The 19752-nt window shown below is 38.6% G+C and overlaps 1 protein-coding gene across 4 annotated transcripts in view; it reads left to right on the top strand.

Moving 5' to 3' along the window:
- Positions 1-19752, top strand: part of ccdc88ab (coiled-coil domain containing 88Ab) — a 61481-nt gene that overhangs the window by 14368 nt on the left and 27361 nt on the right. For all 4 annotated transcript variants that reach the window (XM_051647422.1, XM_051647420.1, XM_051647423.1 and 1 more), the window contains exons 5-16: positions 1471-1529; positions 1732-1818; positions 1901-2041; positions 2135-2304; positions 5445-5526; positions 6705-6863; positions 6941-7087; positions 7491-7638; positions 10343-10503; positions 11406-11543; positions 16693-17763; positions 17860-17987. In XM_051647422.1, coding sequence (XP_051503382.1) covers positions 1471-1529; positions 1732-1818; positions 1901-2041; positions 2135-2304; positions 5445-5526; positions 6705-6863; positions 6941-7087; positions 7491-7638; positions 10343-10503; positions 11406-11543; positions 16693-17763; positions 17860-17987 — 2491 coding nt within the window. The remainder of the gene's footprint in view (positions 1-1470; positions 1530-1731; positions 1819-1900; positions 2042-2134; positions 2305-5444; positions 5527-6704; positions 6864-6940; positions 7088-7490; positions 7639-10342; positions 10504-11405; positions 11544-16692; positions 17764-17859; positions 17988-19752) is intronic.

Below are 19752 nucleotides of genomic sequence, written 5' to 3'. Positions count from 1 at the left end.
ACCCTATACAAGAAGAACTTCAAAGATCTTTCATAATAAAAGTCCTGCTGAAATGAGAGCTCTATTCAACTGACTGTGTGAAATGGAAGAGATTACAACAGAAAAGTATTACTACTGTGTAAAAGTGTAATATTCAAAGCAGACGCAATAATACTCATAGTAACAATAATATAATATTAAATGGTTATATTATTAGTATTATTATCTGTAAGCAGTATCACATAAGCAGGTGTACTGAATATCAGCATGTTGTAATCAGATTGTTTTCATTTAATGTTTTCATTAATTCTGTGAAGCTCTGTTGTGCATCTTTTCTTTTTTTCTTTTTTTTTTTTTTTTACAAAAATTATATATATATATATATTGTTGAAAAGTATTATATTTTCATTTGATTAAAGCTGTACAGTATGTATTTGATTAAACACAATTTGATCATAACATTTAATTAAAACATTTAACATGGAATCCAGAAAAATTAAAACAGAAAAGGCATAATTTTTATCTATAAGACTTTGTGCAGTTCTTTTTGTCAATAATTTTCTGTGTAATTTAATTAAAAATCTGAGGTTTTTTAATTTGTTGCCTAAGTATCGAGTTATATCGATACCGAGGTACCAGGGCTGGTATCGTACTGAAGCTAAAATGTTGGTATTGGAGCAACCCTATGTCAGAATTTACTGCTGACTTTAAATATGTTCTTTGATTGTAATCATGACCAACCGTTTCGGAAATTTCAGTCTTTCCCCATTCAAGTAGATAGGAGCTGTACTTTTATGCTGCTTGTTTACAAAGAAAAAGCTGCCCAGCCTACCCGAGAGTGTTCCAAAGATGATCGCAGAGTGGACTGACTTGCCTTGAAGGGGGCTTTGATATACTAACCAATCACGACCAAGTACGCTGATAAATAAGTGCAAGTGACTGCCCGTTGTTGCCATAGAAACCTAGAAAAGAGACCCGGCCAGTGTGAAAGCCCAAACGCAACGCATTGCTCACGCTCACGCCCCGCTCATGGAGTATGTGTGAATCTGGCGTTATATGACGTGACAGACAACTAGTGTTCCAGTGTGGTTCTGTTCACACAGCACAGGTTAAATGAAAACACTGTTGTGAGTACTGAAAATGTACAGGTATCACTTTGATTATAGAATGCAGTCGTCACTGTCGTTAATATCCCAACTGTGTGAACGTAACTGTATTTAGGAAAGGAAGCAGCCACTTATATATCATCCTTGAAATGTGATTGACAGAACTCCTCCTGAACTTATGTTTGGAACTTGTATTATTATTATTAGGTAATGTGTGTGGACAAAATATGAATCTTAGTATGAAGATGTTTATGAGGCAGAACATGTGCAGTTAGTGAGAGATCATTACGTTTACATTCACTCAACAGAGAGTTCATTATCTGTCTCATACAGGATCAGTAATCAGTCTGTTGATGTTTATTAATATTTTATGTGTGTGTTTCAGAACAAGCTCTCGAAGAGATGAGGAAGTTATTACTGCTGTTATTGGGCTGTGCTGTACAGGTGACTGAATTCATACTGATATTACATTATCAATACACTCCATCTGTCAGCACAGTGTATGACACACGTCACATGATGAGTGACATGTTGTGTCACATCATTACTGCATGATCAGATGTGAATGAATGTGTGGAACAGAGTTAATGTACAGAGACACACAAACTCACTGTGTGTGTGTGTGTGTGTGTGTGTGTGTGTTCAGTGTGACAGGAAGGAGGAATACATCGACAGGATACAGACGCTGCTGGACTTTGACACAAAGGCTGCCATCGCTGCTCACATTCAAGAGGTCTGAATCACATCACATGACCAACACATTGTTTTACCCAGCGTTATTGTAATACTTATGTGTGTGTGTGTGTGTGTTGAAGGTGACTCATAACCAGGAGAATGTGTTGGATCTTCAGTGTCTGGATGAGGGTGAGTGTGTGTCGCAGGATAAAGACACACTCCTGAAACACGTGAGCTTTCACCTCAAACGTCTCGTAGACGAGAGAGACCAACACGCTGAGGTACCACACAACAACACAAAACACAATGAAACCAAACACTACAACACCTGTGGAGTGCTCACTGTCTGTGTGTGTGTGTGTGTGTGATGTCAGACAATTGTGTCTTTGACTCTGGAGCGGGACTGTGGGCACATCTCTCCAGCACTTCATGTCGCCCCGTTACCCGGCGAGTCGCCCAGCATAAGACGCACAGAGAGCATCCAGCATCTGTCTGTAGAGCTCGCTGACGCCAAAGCTAAGATCAGACGCCTGCGACAGGAGCTGTGAGTATTTCAAAACGAACTCACGCTGCTGTGTGTTATCATGACATCACTGATACCTGAACTGAATGATCTTCATCCTGCACTTCCTGTAATGCCTCATCAATACTGAAGTGCTTTTACTGTGTTGTAAATTATTCAGCTTCCTCTAAGAGCACTTTACTCTCAGCACACAATACTGATGTAGTGAGCATTAGAGGAAGAGCTTTACATGAGAGGAACTTACTGTCAGCTGCATCACTGCTTTTTACTGGAATCCAATACAGCCGGCTCGTGCACTTCTGTTGTGCATCTGCACAGATAGCTATAGCACAGTCATCTTGTTAGTAAGTTCATCCAATATCAGAAAGGCTGTATATTTAGTAATCTCACATTCGTTGAGTGTGTGGTTTGTTAGACACTAGATTCACTTTGTTTCAGTTTGAAACGTTGGAAAGATTGTTAATATTGAATATTGTATTGGAGTATTTTTGTTTGCAATACCACATAAAGCAAGACTGATAGTTATCCATGGTCATTGTGTAATCAAGTGTTTTTCTGGGGTTCTCCTTCACTTAAATGACTAATTAAATCTAAATTGAGTTGTTGGAAGTTAAGACTGTCAATTTATTATATTATATTAAACAATATAAAAATATTTCTGTCCTTAATTCTTCACTGCCATTAACACAGAATGTATGAACCCACAATGACCAAGAACATTTGCAATTATGTGAACAGTAAATTAAAGTAAATCAGGAGTGCTTTACGTTCACTATCAAAATATTCTCTTTTATTTTGGTGCGTGCATCATGACGCTTCAGAAGCAGTTAATCTTCTCCTTTCATCGCACGAGAGTGTGTGTTCCCCTCATTAAAGCTCCTGCTGGAACAAATGAAAGAGGAACTAATATTACCAACATCCAGCACAATGAAAAGGCAGGAAACGTAGTTATAAATATAATAATTCTACTGTATATACAATATTTAGATACTATAAAATGATGCAATAAATATGATGCAAAAATAAATAAAATATAAATAATTACATAATAATAATATTAATAATTAAATTAAATAGTGAAATTAATAAATAAGTGTAATTGCACTTATGAGTTATCAGTTTGACTTCAGTTTGACACTAAGCCTCGTTCTTTATAGGGCTAGCTATTCTTATATAGAGAATATTTTGTGTAAGCCCTCTTGTTTTAAAGGCCTATTAAAAAACTTTCATTTTAAAAATTTTTTATGATCAATTAACCATCCTACAACCTGTTTTTGACAGCAAAAACTAGGCAACAACTATAGTTTTACCAACAGGGAAATTCAGTTGACAGTGACATTTTTTGACAGCTCCTGATAAAAATTTAAATGATCGTGTGACGAGGAGGAGGGTGGGGCCGGGCCGTGACTACACACGACCGGCCCCCAATCGGGCTATCAGCCGAGGAGAGGGATAAGTGCAGCGGGATGCAGCAGTTCGAGAGAGAGAGAGCCACATGCAGCTGCAGTGTGTGTGTTTCGTGTCTTTTTGTTTAAGTTTAAATTAAAATATTACTTTGACTGTTCAGCCGGTTCCTGCCTCCTCCTTTCCCATTTTAACCTTGTTACAGATCGGTATCGGCCGATCAGAGAACAAGAATATCAGTATCGGCTGTAAAAACCCTGAACGGAGCATCCCTGTGGTTTGTAGCTCAGTGTGTTTCACAGCAGGGTAAAATGAGGTCATTCTATTTTAATCCGCTGTGTGCCATAAAACAATCACACAGTTCCACTTCCTATTCCTCTCCTTGGCATCATAGATCATGATAGACATTCATTTATTACTGCAAAGACACATGGCCTCATCTGTCCTGGACTTTGCCTCTAGTTAGTGCTTGGAACCTGAGCTTCAGTGTGTTGATCTAGAACACAAAGGTAATCGTTCATTTGTGGTTTGAAATTTCAACCGTCAGATAACTGGCTCAGATCCACCCCACCCCGTTACTCATTACTGCACACTGCCATGCATCCTGAAAAACCTATAATTTCATAATGCAGTTTTCCAGTAATAGAAAAGTAATGGAAAACATTATAATAAAACTGTATGCACACAGTGCCTGAAATTCATTTTTGAAAGTGGGTGGTAATTCTCTGCTAAGATGCCTCATATGACTTAGTATTGAGTCGATTTATACACTTTGTGACGGAATAAAACAATCTCACCTTTCTTAATTCTTACCTCTAGTTTTATTCTAATTCTAAAGTATATAGCCTACATTATGAATGTTCGCTTCAATAACTTGTTTCCCAGCATGATGTGATGCTATCATGTGCTTCATTGATTATAAACAGGATTTAGTTTTTTAGTTTTCATTAGTTTTATTTCGTTGCCATTTGCATGTCAGATTAATAAATTTCAGTTCGCTCACACTAAACTCAACAAGCGTTTAAAGAGCTACACAATCTGATGCACGAGAGAGAAGGATGCAGTAGAGCTCATTTACTGATTTACTGAATCTGGAATTACTGTCTGATAGAAAGACAGAGATATTTATTTTATTTGTTTGTGTGGATTAATTGACTAATTCTCATCTACATGTTGTAGTGAATACATTTGTGCGGAAAAAAACAATGAACACAGAACTTGCAAAAATTATTACAATTGTGCGCAATTCCCGCAATCCTGTTACAAATTTCAAGCCCTGACATAGAGTGCAGACTTGTAGGCACAGACAAAATGAATCAGCGGCAGAACCAATCAAAACCTCCATTTCAGCTGATGACAGAATATTTTCCAAACATTCATATTTGCAATTTTAGCTGATATGTGTGACATTTCCAATTAAATGTTAAATCTGGATGATTTCATCATCATCATCAGATTTTTGATCATTGTGACTTGATTACATCAAATGTAATTATTCTGCCATTTGCTTCAAACAGCTTTAGCAAGGTCATTTAGTCATATATCCACACCATGGCTTTATAAGAGTCCCACAGTATGACATTACAGGTTTTGGGCACATAAAATGTCCTAAAAAATAATGTGGGAGGCCTAAATTTGATAAAGCACAACGTAAGAAAAGCTGCTTTATAAAGTCGGTCAGAGCGCAGAATCCCAGTGTTTTGCAATGTTATGTGTATTGTTTTGGTTAAAAGTTAGTTGATGTTTGTGTGTTTCAGAGAGGAGAAAACTGAGCAGCTACAGGACTGCAGACAAGAGCTGGACAACATGCAGACGGAAGTCAAGAGACTGCAGCAAGAAGTGAGGCGTTTATGTCATTATCAGCATTGAGCTAAACTCAGTCTGTCTTAATGTGTGATGATAACTGTAATTCCTTTAACTACTTACATGTCACAGCTTTACACAGCCAATAAAAGCTCAGCCAGTCACTGCACAGATATTTAAAGGCCACTGGAGGTGTGTGGGCACTTTATTCCATTTGTTAGTTTTCTGATTATCCGTTAGTTTCCTAATTATTCTTTTGGCTGTAAGTTCATGGCAGCCTATAGAACCATTCAGAGTTCTTCAGGCCAGTTTTTAAGTCTACCAGTCAAACTCTTAAGGCACCATCAACTGCTCAAAGTTGACAAATTTATCTGCTTGAACTCTTGGATTTCGATGTAAACTGTTTATTCTCTACTCCACCTACAAATTTGATCTAATCTTCACTATTGACGAGATAAAATCAACAGTGTCAATTAAGAAATAGAAGTCAGGCTTTATCTCGACAATACTTTAGCCTGTTAAAATTAAACACTTTGTAGTGTTTTGACCTACTGGTCAAAAAAATACAACAACTGATAGACCTAACCCTAAGCCCTAACCTAACCCTAACCCTGAAACCAAAGGATAAATACTTATAATTTTTGTAAAATTGGGCTTCTTTAGATTGCTGGGGTCATATGAAGTCCACTGGTACCAATTTTCTTAAGATTGGCCATATTGCCTCTCCACATATTTTATCATAAAGGTTGGTATTTTTCCAACACTTTGTTACACTGAAAACAAAAATGGTAAGCATCATCAACAGCATGTCCTGGGGGTACCTGAACAGTTTGAGGACAATGCCACCTGATATTGTTATGTCTCCTTGGCAACAGGCAAAAATCAAAGTGATAGTATGGTGTGATGGCTAAAGATGTTGTTGTGTTGAATAGTCATGAAGCATCCCAGTTTTGCAATGTACATCAAATCCCTTTGGTACTTGACTCCATAAGCATAGAAATGACTGTATCAGTGTGTGTGTGTCTAATACATGAAATAAACGTCATGAAGTGAAGATGCCAGTATCCTAAACAAGAGCTGCTGTGTGTCCGATTCATGGGATAAATAAACCCACCAACAGCAGTCTAGATTCATTCAGACAGATGGACAGACAGACAACTATCATGAAGTACAAACTTGAGTATCTGAGACATGTGTCATTGTCTGATAATCAGAACTTACAGTTGATGACTGATGCGCGTTCGTTGCGGGCGTATCGTGACGAGCTGGACGCACTGAGAGAGAAGGCTATCAGAGTGGACAAATTGGAGAGTGAAGTGATGCGCTACAAAGAGAAACTGCACGACATCGAGTTCTACAGGACCAGAGTCGAGGTGTGTCACGTGACTGTTTGCTCATCAAAGGATGATGGAAATGTAACATCAGTTATTGATTATATTTAATCATACAGGAGTTGAAAGAAGACAATCATGTTCTACTAGAGACCAAGATCATGCTGGAAGATCAATTGGAGTCATTCAGAGCTCGATCTGATAAACTTCATGAGCTGGAGAAGGAAAACCTGCAGCTGAAGAACAAAATCCACGACATGGAGATGGTGAGAAAAAAGACCATAAATAAACATACACTCCATTAATACAGCACTACACAATGACTCGACACTGCCAACTACCTCATCATATGTAAAACAATAGATATAGTGTGTGAAAATGAAGTATTGTGACACTTTCTGGTTGTCAGCTGTTAGTGGAACATGTTCATAGTTAATGTGATAAACTACACCTGTAGTTACACTGCAAGGACACCTGTGTGAACTTGAGGGGAACTGACTTCATACATTCACTAAAAATCACCTTGACACCAGTTGTTTATTTCTGTTAGTTCTGAGAACTGTTCTGAAGCTATTTGTTACAAAATTGTTAGAAAAAAATTCAGAAATATGATTATATCAGTACAGCTCTACACTACACTAGATACTGACATGTGAGGATGTGTTTCAGGAGAGAGACATAGAGAGAAAGCGTATGGAGGAGCTGCTGGAGGAGAACCTGATGCTAGAGATGGCCCAGAAACAGAGTATGGATGAGTCTCTGCATCTGGGCTGGGAATTAGAGCAACTTTCCAAAACCACACCTGAACTCACTGAAGGTAAACTGATCTAAACCCCACACCTGAAATCACTTAAGGTGCACTGACCTAAAATCAACACCTGTACTCAACAAAGGTGCCCTGATCTAAACCTTTACACCTGAACTCATCGAAGGTACACTTTTTAAAACCCCACACACTTGAACTCACTGAAGGTACACTGATCTTTTATCACCCCACACCTGAATTAACAGAAGATGAACGGATCTAAACCCCACATCTGAATTTAGCGATGGTATACTGATCTGAACCCCACACCTGAACTCACATAAGATGCACTGATCTAAACCCCATAACTGAATTCATCTAAGAGATACTGATCTAAACTCCCACACCTGAACTCACAGAAGGGGCACTCATCTAAACTCCAGACCTGAAATCACATAAGATGCACTGATCTAAACCCCACAACTGAATTCACAGAAGAAACACTGATCTAAACCCCACATCTGAACTCACAGAAGGTGCACTAATCTAAACCCCCGCACCTGAACTCACTGAAGGTACACTGGTCTAAACCCCAGACCTGAACTTTGTGTGGAAAAAAAAAACAATGAACACAGAACTTGCAGAAATTATTGAAATTGTGTGCAATACACGCAATCCTGTTACAAATTTCAAGCCCTGACACAGAGTGCAGACTTGTAGGCACAGACAAAATTAATCAGTGGCAGAACCAATCAAAACCTCCATTTCAGCTGATGACAGAATATTTTCCAAACAATCATATTTGCAATTTTAGCTGATGTGTGTGACATTTCCAATTAAATGTTAAATCTGCATAATTTAATTATCATCACTACATTTCAATGCTCTTCACAGGTGCTGGTAGGGTTGACTGAATTGTGCCTTGATTACATCAAATTTAATTATTTTGCCATTTGCTTCAAACAGTTTTAGCACGATCATTTAGTCATATATTCCACACCATGGCTTTAGAAGAGACCCACAGTATGACATTACAGGTGTTGGGCACATAAAATATCCTAAAAAAAATTATGCGGGAGCCCTAAATTTGATAAAGCACAACGTAAGAAAAGCTGCTTTGTAAAGTCGGCCAGAGCACAGAATCCCAGTATTTTGCAATGTTATGTGTATTGTGTAGGTTAAATGTTAGCATTGATCTAAATTACCAGACCTGAACTCACAGAAGGTGCACTGATCTAAACCCCACACCTGAACTAACCAAAGGTACACTGAACCCCATACCTGAATTCACCAAAGGTACACTGATCTAAACTCCCTTACTCAAACTCACTGAAGGTACACTGACCTAAACTCAACACCTGAACTCACTGAAGGTACACTGAGCTAAACCCCATACCTGAATTCACCAAAGGTATATCTATCTAAACTCCCTTACTCGAACTCACTGAAGATACACTGACCTAAACTCAAAACCTGAACTCACTGAAGGTACACTAATCTAAACCCCACACCTGAATTCACCAAAGGTACATCTATCTAAACTCCCTTACTCAAACTCACTGAAGGTACCCTGACCTAAACTCAACACCTGAACTCACTGAAGGTACACTGACCTAAACCCCATACCTGAATTCACTAAAGGTACATCTATCTAAACTCCCTTACTCGAACTCACTGAAGGTACACTGACCTAAACTCAACACCTGAACTCACTGAAGTTGCATTGATCTAAACCCTACACCTGAATTCATTAAAGGTGCACTGATCTAAACCCCGCACCTGAATTCACAAAAGGTACTTCTAAAAAAGGTAGGTCTAAACTTCCTTACATGAACTCACTGAAGGGACACTGACCTAAACTCAACACCTGAACTCACTGAAGTTGCATTGATCTAAACCCTACACCTGAATTTACCGAAGGTACACTAATCTAAACCCTACACCTGAATTCACCAAAGGTACACTAATCTAAACTCCCTTACTCGAACTCACTGAAGGTACACTGACCTAAACACAACACCTGAACTCATTGAAGGTGCTCTGATATAAACCCCACACCTGAACTAGCCGAAGGTATACTAATCTAAACCCCACACCTGAATTCACAAAAGGTACTTCTAAATGAAGGTAGATCTAAACTCCCTTACTTACACTCACTGAAGGGACACTGACCTAAACTCAACACCTGAACTCACTGAAGTTGCATTGATCTAAACCCTACACCTGAATTTACCGAAGGTACACTAATCTAAACCCCGCACCTGAATTCACAAAAGGTACTTCTAAAAAAGGTAGGTCTAAACTTCCTTACATGAACTCACTGAAGGGACACTGACCTAAACTCAACACCTGAACTCACTGAAGTTGCATTGATCTAAACCCTACACCTGAATTTACCGAAGGTACACTAATCTAAACCCTACACCTGAATTCACCAAAGGTACACTAATCTAAACTCCCTTACTCGAACTCACTGAAGGTACACTGACCTAAACACAACACCTGAACTCATTGAAGGTGCTCTGTTATAAACCCCACACCTGAACTATCCAAAGGTACACTAATCTAAACCCCACATTTGAAGTCTCAAAAGGTCCACTGATCTATACCTCACACTTGAACTGAAGATACACAGACATGAAACCTCTCAGTCCAGATGGGTGTGCATGTGAGTTGATGTCATGCATGTCATGATTAAGGATTAAATTCAGATTATGATGGTTTGCTAAGAAGTTTAACTGAACTAATTTAGGATGTTATATGCTTGTGTTTGCAGTGCCTCAGAAGTCTCTGGGTCATGAAGTGAATGAACTGACATCCAGTCAGCTGCTCAAACTGGAGAAAGAGAATCAGATGCTGATGAGGATGCTGGAGGAGATGAGGACTTGCAATGAGAGCAAAAGTCTGGAGAAAGACAATTATAAACTCAGACAGAAGGTCAGACAGCACACTACTACTTTACTGTCACACTGAGTTTACACCGCGTCTTCCCTGTTACACTTAATTCAGACCGCTTCTTCGCTGCCACACTCTGAGTTCACACTCATCTGAATGGCCATCAGAGACTTCTGGAGTTTAGCAATGATTTAAGGTCCTTAACTCAATATTTCTCTTTATCTCTCTCCAGGTGTATTCTGATAAATCTAAGATCTACCTTAAAGTCAAAATACTTCTGTAATGTTCTAATGTTCCTGAGTCTGAAACAGAATATTTGACAAGAAAAACATGTTTCGCAGGACTTTGGGTTGTCTATACACAGGTGGTGGAAAAATAAAGAGGGAAGGGTTAAAATCAGCTGAAAGAGGCGAAGGAAGTTTATTACATTTTGATGTAAGAAAATGTGCACAGATTGATAATTCACAACAGAATAAGGAGCATGTATACATAAAGTCAATTTTGATTTCATTTTGATTTGAAAGTTGAGGTGTGAATAAATTCTGTTCCTCACACAAAGGAAAACGTTTTAATGAATTACAGTATGGGGTATTAACTGAAACAAAAAGCTTAGTGCAGGATTATATTAGTCAGTGAGTAAACTGAGATTAAAGAAGATTAGAGTTAATATGCTTTAAGAGAATTTAAGAGTCAGTTTAAGTGTGTGTGTGTACGTGTATGTGTGTTTGTTTCCATATGTCAGATGTGTAATTATAAGTTGTGTTCATAAACTTCAGGTCTGTATATCAGCTCTGTCTGTGATAATGTGTTGTTTTTAATGCTGTTAGAGGTGTTTACACCAGCAGCATTTTGCAGATAAATGGACTCCTGATATTAAAGACACAGGTTGTTAATGGACATGTAGTGTGATGTGGTTGTCTGTGTGTGTGTGTGTGTTTACACAGCTGCAGCAGCTGCAGACGGAGCTGACTTCAGACAGAGAGAGTCTGCGCAGGTCTGAGAGTCTGAGTGCAGACCTGCTGAAAGAGAAGGCGCAGCTGGAGAAAACACTAGAAACACTTAGAGAAAATGCAGACAGACAGGTACACTTTATTGCCAATAACTTACTGTTCTTTTTTTTATTTTATTTTATTTTTTTTTTTTATTTGGCTGCCCAAAGACACATTTGGCAGCATTATTTTGGGAGCACAAAGGAATTTATTAGGCTTATTTATTTTGATTATTATTGTCTTTACATTTATAATTGTCTTTAGTTCTTAATCTGTAGGCTTTTAGTAATTTTCCACCTGCTGTCGTTGACAGATGCTTACGTGATGGAAAATGGAGTCGTTGGAGACAGTAAATGTTTGGAATTGGGGAGGTGGTTAAATAAGATTTTTTGATCACGTTATTTTATTGCTTTTTTTCGTTTAGTTTAAAGTGCAATTTGAATTTAGAAATGTCTTTTGTGTATGTTTTTCGTGTTTCAATAAATTAATTACTTTTTTACAGCAAAATCAATAAAGCAAAAAAATTTACAACCGTCAGCAGGGGGGTTGACGTTGTAATCGGATATCGCGATATTTTTTAAGGCAGTTATCGCTAAAATATTTTTTACATATCGCCCAGCCCTACAATGTTGGTTGCAAAACTTGGAGGTGATGCCCAGTATATTCTTTTTTGCTACCTATACTAATATTAAAGCATATTTTATGTCTTAGGTTTACTTCAGATAAAATTTAGACTATCTTGTACTAAGACATTATCAATTGTAAAATTATAGAAATATCTGTAACACTTTACAATAAGGTTTCATTTGTTAACATTGGTTAATGCATTAGGTATCATGAACAAAGTTCATGTTCATTTAATATATTGTTTAATTTATTAATCTTTGTTAATGTTAGTTAATATAAATACTTTAGTTCATTGTTAGTTAATGTTAGTTCATAACTAATGTTAACAAATACAACTTTGGATTTTAAAAATGTATTACTAAATGTTAAAATTAACATTAAATAAGATTAATAAATGTTTAATAAGTAATGTTTATTATTAGTTCTTGTTAAATAATGTTGTTAACTAATGTTAACAAATGGAACCTTATTGTAAAGTGTTACCGAAATATCAAAAGAAATCAGGGTTCCCACACGTCCTGGAAAACCTTGAAAATTGATGGCTAATTTTCCAGTCTTGGAAAACACCTGGAAAATGAAAGAAAATGTAAAATGTCCTGGAAAGGAAATTCAGTTTTGTTTTCACATCTTCTCTTTGCCGAGAAGAAACAACACCAGCCCTGAAATCAGTCGTTAGCAGCTGAAAACGCTATGTTCAGAGATGCAGAGTTTTTGACTCCTGATTTATTATATTTTGGGAACACAATGCAAGCCCCACTGCTATTGAATAGGTCATGTTTCTCAGTGGTGCATGCAGCAGCTAGATAATGTTATGCTCAAGTGTTAGAAGTAAATGTTAACTGCTAAGCAGCGAGTTAGCATTGTAAACTTGTAATGTATTAACTCGTTGGCTAATAATCTTGCTACAGTCTAAGCCTATTTTTTGGATCAGTTTCTGATTATATTGACACATAGTTGTTCGGGGTGTAAAATGCATCGCGATGCATTGATCTGACAATGAAATTTTGATGCATCAGTTATGGAATTTAACTGTCGATTATTCTAAACTAAAAGTTAATGTTGCCGAGTTCGGCTTTCTGTGTCATTATTCACAAATCTGTGCATCCATTTGTGCCCGATTACAATATACCGTATTATGTTTATAATCTGGAACATTTGAAGAATATATTTGGTTTGATTCACACAACTTCAGTCGTGATGATCATTTGTTCATAAGTTTTATACGCCACCTATAGATAGAATTAAAATCTATGACCCTGCTTGATTTAAACATAAGTCTAATTTACCTGCACATGACATATTTCATTTGTTTTTCAACTATTGGTGAAATAAATGTTTATGTTACACAACCATATGTCCTCTCTCTCTGTGCACACGCATTATGTGAATGTCTTTCGGTGTGAGATGGAGAGAGAGCCAGAGCAAATATTTACACCCCCAATATTTGTATACAGGGGCACCTGCAGCTGTAAGGCTGAACTGTGTGTAACATGAGTGCTCCAACTTACCTGAGAAACATTCTCCCTGAGAATATTTCAGCAATCATGATGTGTGTCTCGCCTGATTGGGATTTAATCATACTTTTGAGTCAGTTCTTTTCATAGAATTGGCCAAACGGGTTTGCAAAATGGCCTGATTTGCAAATTGTTGGACTGCTCATTCACTGAATCATTTGGAGCGGTTTCTCACTTAGTTAAACGGTATCAGGATTCTTTAGAACACAGAGCACAAACAGAGCGCTGGATGAAGTGGATATTTACCTACAATCAACTAAAAGAAAAGGCAACTTTTTAGAAAGGTACTGTAACTTTGAGAAACTTGAACTACTGCTATGTCATGTAAATATGAGGCTGTTCACACCGAACCTGATTTTGCACCCACCTGCACTGTTTTTCAATTGTTTTCAGAAGTAAAAATGTGCTAGATGGTTGTTGTTGACTACTGCGCAGCATTCGCTGTGTCTTTTGCATCTCTCACAGGGGCACTTCATTTTTAGACGCAGTGTCAAGTTAAAAAGACCTTCAGCTGTTAAAAACGTATCCCGAGACACCTGCGTTCTGCTCAGGTGTACTGTTCTGCTGTGTCTTAGTTTTTTTGCTGCAAAAACACATTCGGTCTGAAGTCTTTTAGAAATACTTTAGCCAATAGTTAGATGAAAGCTACACTTACTCAAGAAAATTTAAATTGCTTCTCTAAATGTCACCAAAAAAAGAACATTTTAGTGTTGTTTTTGCAAAAACATTATCAAGGGGTAGCATGCCCCCGGACTCCCCTAAACAATATTGGTACACTTCTTTCTTCGTCAGGTATCTGCGCGTACCCTAACATGATATCTTGCAGGTATCACCTAAAACATCTACACTATTAACTATAATATATAAACACAGGCATTAACATATAATAATAATAGTACAAATAATTATCTACTTTATAAACAACACCAACAACCATGAATATTTTATTTAAACAATAGAACAACTCTCTGTGATGCTAATAAAGGAGTTGAAGCTGTGTGTATTCAACTTTAATCAATTTGTCAATGACTAAGAGCTCAAAAGCACATATTAAAGAGCTGGTTTTATAGATAACTGTCATAAACTGCACATCTATTAAAGAGGAATGTATTACTTTAGGGCACAATCCCTGTCTTTTAATTGAAAATGTTCTTGAAAATTCCTGGAAAATGATCTCTGAAAAAAAGTGGGAACCCTGACAATTTTTTGAGGAAAACTGTTGAGGGCGATAGTATTTTTGCTGTTTATGACGTCACAGGGCGGGGAGAAATTGGTGCTTTCATAGAATTCAGATTTTCCAAATTCAGCATATGTGCATTTGAGGGACTTCCTTACTACTACTACTGATTACTACTGTAGTTCCAACATAACGTGAATGCAGCAGTAAGTTCTAAATAAACTCAGCAAAAAAAGAAACATCCTCTCACTTTCAACTGCTTTTATTTTCAGCAAAATTAACATGTGTAAATATCTGTATGAACATAAAAAGATTCAACAACTAAGACATAAACTGGACAAGTTTCACAGACATGTGACTAACAGAAATGGAATAATGTGTCCCTGAACAAAGGGGGGGGGTCAACATAAATCAAAAGTATCAGTATCTGGTGTGGCCACCAGCAGCATTAAGTACTGCAGTGCATCTCCTCCTCATGGACTGCACCAGATTTGCCAGTTCTTGCTGTGAGATGTTACCCCACTCTTTCACCAAGGCACTTGCAAGTTCCCGGACATTTCTGGGGGGAATGGGCCTAGCCCTCACCCTCCGATCCAACAGGTCCCAGACGTGCTCAATGGGATTGAGATACGGGCTCTTCGCTGGCTATGGCAGAACACCGACATTCCTGTCTTGCAGGAAATCACGCACAGAACGAGCAGTATGGCTGGTGGCATTGTCATGCTGGAGGGTCATGTCAGGATGAACCTGAAGGAAGGGTACCACATGAGGGAGGAGGATGTCTTCCCTGTAACACAAAGCATTGAGATTGCCTGCAATGACAACAAGCTCAGTCCGATGATGCTGTGACACACCGCCCCAGACCATGACGGACCCTCCACCTCCAAATCGATCCCGCTCCAGAGTACAGGCCTCGGTGTAACGCTCATTCCTTCGACCATAAATGCGAGTCCGACCATCACCCCTGGTGAGACAAAACCGCGACTTGTCAGTGAAGAGCACTTTTTGCCAGTCCTGTCTGGTCCAGCGAAGGTGGGTTTGTGCCCATAGGCGACATTGTTGCAGGTGATGTCTGGTAAGGACCTGCCTTACAACAGGCCTACAAGCCCTCAGTCCAGCCTCTCTCAGCCTATTGCGGACAGTCTGAGCACTAATGGAGTTGCATTCCTGGTGTAACTTGGGCAGTTGTTGTCGCCATCCTGTACCTCTCCCACAGGTGTGAAATTCGGATGTACCGATCCTGTGCAGGTGTTGTTACGCGTGGTCTGCCACTGCGAGGATGATCAGCTGTCCTTCCTGTCTCCCTGTAGCGCTGTCTTAGGTGTCTAACAGTATGGACATTGCAATTTATTGCCCTGGCCACATCTGGAGTCCTCATGCCTCCATGCAACATGCCTAAGGCACGTTCACGCAGATGAGCAGGGACCCTGGGCGTCTTTCTTTTGGTGTTTTTCAGGGTCAGTAGAAAGGTCTCTTTAGTGTCCTAAATTTTTATAACTGTGATCTTAATTGCCTACCATCTGTAAGCTGTTAGTTTCTTAATGACCGTTCCAAAGGTGTATGTTCATTAATTGTTTATGGTTCATTGAACAAGCATGGAAAACATTGTTTAAACCCTTTACAATAAAGATCTGTAAAGTTATGTGGATTTTTACAAAATTATCTTTAAAATACAGTGTCCTGAAAAAGGGAAGTTTTTTTGTGGGGGGTTTTTTGTGTGTGAAATTACAAGAAACAAGCATTGCTCTGTGTATCGAGTTTAGGTACAGCGTGAAGTCAGGGTCATAAACATCTTGACCCTGATAGACTTGTGCTATCCAACAAAACACTAGTAGTGTACAGTATTTCAGTTTGAATTAAAACATTGGCTTAAGCCACACTTTCAACAATCTCTCTTTCCTGACACACTCTGACTGTAACACAGGTGAAGGGTCTAGAACAGGAGAATGAACATCTCAACCAGACTATCACCTCTCTTAGACAGCGCTCTCAGGTCAGCTCTGAAGCCCGCGTGAAAGACATCGAGAAAGAAAACCGTGTGCTGCATGAGTCCATTAAAGAAACCAGCAGCAAGCTTAACAAGATGGAGTTTGAGCGGAAACAACTGCGCCAAGACCTTGAGCACTACAAGGAGAAAGGAGAAAGAGCTGAAGAGTTAGAGATGGAGGTGCATCGACTGGAGCGAGAGAAGGAGAGTCTGCAGAAGCGACTTGCCACACTTGCCATTACCTGTGAGAAGGTAGAGGTTCTAGAGAAGGAGAACGCTGACCTAGAAGCAGAGAGCCGGAAACTGAAGAAAGCAGCAGATGGTCTGAGGAACTTATCTTTCCAATTGGAGGTCCTGGAGAAAGAGAATGCTCAGCTTGACGAGGAAAACCTGGAGCTCAGGCGATTCACCGAGTCCTTACGGTCAACGGGAGCCAAAGCTGCTCAACTGGAGCTGGAGAATAGAGAGCTTGAGAATGAGAGAACTCAACTCAGAAAGAGTCTTGAGCTGCTGAAGGCATCCTCCAAAAAAACGGAACGCCTAGAAGTAAGTTACCAAGGTCTAGATATAGAAAACCAAAGGCTCAAGAAGGTCTTGGAGAACAGCAGCCGCAAGATTCATCAGCTGGAGGGAGAATTACAGGAAATGGAGACTGAGAACCAGAACCTGCAGCAGAGCCTTGAAGAGCTGAAGATTTCCAGCAAAGGTCTTGAGCAGCTGGCGCAGGAGAACAATGTTCTAGAGCAAGAGAACACTCAGTTGGAGAAAGACAAGAAACAGCTTGAGAAAGAGAACAAACGCCTTAGACAGCAGGCCGAAATTAAAGACTCTAAATTAGATGAAGACAACCTGCGTATCTCTCATCTGGAGAAGGAGAACCGCGCTCTCAGCAAGGAAGTCACCACACTCAAAGAGACATGTGGTCGCATTAAAGACTTGGAAAAGGACAACAAGGAATTGGTCAAACAAGCTTCCATTGATAAAAAGACACTGGTCACTCTTAGAGAGGTAACTGTCTAACCTCAAGTTGGGAAAACTCTTTGGTGTATTCTTCTTGGCTATTGTTTACTTGGATGACAATCTGTGATGATTTTTCTTATTTAGGAGCTGGTTGATGAGAAATTAAAGACTCAGCAGATTAACAATGACCTGGAGAAATTGACCCATGAGCTTGAAAAGATAGGTCTTAACAAAGAAGGTCTTCTGGGTGGTGAGGAGAGCTCTGATGACAGGTAATTTACATAAGTAATGCAAACGTTGAACTACAAAACTTAAGATTAAGGATGTCCCTATACCGATATTGGTATCGGAATCGGGTCTGATACTACTTGGACTTGTGCTCATAAAAACGCTCTGATACCAAAAACCGATACCAACTGACATTCAAATTCATTACATTAACATTCAGCTCACAAATTAAAAAAACATTTTGTGATAGTGTGATTATTAAACTGCAAAGGCTGCTATTTAATGAGAATAATATATAGTTTGTATGTGCTATGCACTTTAAAGTAAACAGATCTTTTTTTAAGAATGTTTGAATGTAAATGTGAAGCTGGCTGCTCATACCAAGGAGCTCTTAAACGCCATCATGAGCATTGCGCACTCTGTTTGTAGCAGATGACGCTGAGCAGAGCCTTAAATCACTATGTAGTGCCCAGCGAATACACACTACATGTTTATTTAATGAAATAGAAGCCTTTTGCAGTTTAATAATCACACTGGGTCACATAGCAACCTGCTTTTCTGGAGGTGAGAAGCCACTGTCAAAAATACACAGAAACGAGGGGGCCTGGGTAGCTCAGTGGTAAAGACGCTGGCTACCACCCCTGGAGTTCGCTAGTTCGAATCCCAGGGCATGCTGAGTGACTCCAGCCAGGTCTCCTAAGCAGCCAAATTGGCACGGTTGCTAGGGAGGGTAGAGTCACATGGGGTAACCTCCTCGTGGTCGCTATAATGTGGTTTGTTCTCGGTGGGGCGCGTGGTGAGTTGAGCGTGGATGCCGCGGTGGATGGCGTGAAGCCTCCACACGCGCTATGTCTCCGTGGTAATGCGGTCAACATGCGGAGGCAGCTGGGATTCGTCCTCCACCACCCGGATTGAGGTGAATCACTATGCGACCAAGAGGACTTAAAAAGCACATTCAGAATTGGGCATTCCAAATTGGGAGAAAAAAAAAATAAAATACACAGAAACGGAAAGGGCTTCCAACATTCATTTTTTCATCTAAATGAAAAAGTATGACAAAAATATATCACTACTGTATATAGTTATGTAATATTTACTGTAATACTACTATTACTACTACTACTACTAATAATAATGATAAATCAATAATAAGTATCTGTTACTTAAGCAATATCTCACATCTATGATGCTCTGTTTTACAGCATTTTATTTGACCAAAAATAACTCCAATGTTGCATTTTGGATTGTGCTGTGAGATTCAGTAAAAAAAAGCTCTTCATTTGATAAAAATAATACAATATTATATTGAAAATAAAAAAATTTATTTTCATTTGCTTACAGTGAATTAATTTATTTAGATCCCATTTTGATAATAAAATGTAAATAAACTGTTAAATTTGTAATTCAGAAAAAAAAAAGAAAAAAAAAACAGGTATCGTATCGGCAAGTACTGAAAAGGAAATATCTACACTCATACTCTTTTTCCAAAAAAAAAAAGAGTGACATCACTACCATATCACTATATATGTTAATCTGTTTTGAAATTTGTTTTTCTATATGAAGACAAAGTTAAGGCTCAAACTTAGTAGCGTTTGTTGTTTGAAGTCTAAGTGGTCTGCTTCAACAGAGGCTCATGTGGCTGATGCAAGTTTGAGTCTTGCTAGTCTAACATAGCCTTTTGACTGATTTTTTTTTCGTTTTTTTATTTTTAATAAATTTGCAAAGATTTCAAACAAACTTCTTTCATGTTGTCATTATGGGGTATTGTTTGTAGAATTTTGAGGAAAATAATGAATTTAATCCATTCTG

This window comes from Myxocyprinus asiaticus, chromosome 21 (genome assembly GCF_019703515.2).
Source record: "Myxocyprinus asiaticus isolate MX2 ecotype Aquarium Trade chromosome 21, UBuf_Myxa_2, whole genome shotgun sequence".
In the NCBI taxonomy this organism is placed as follows: Eukaryota; Metazoa; Chordata; class Actinopteri; order Cypriniformes; family Catostomidae; genus Myxocyprinus; species Myxocyprinus asiaticus.
The sequence above is the reverse complement of the archived record's forward strand: the minus strand, read 5'-3'. Positions and strand labels throughout refer to the sequence as shown.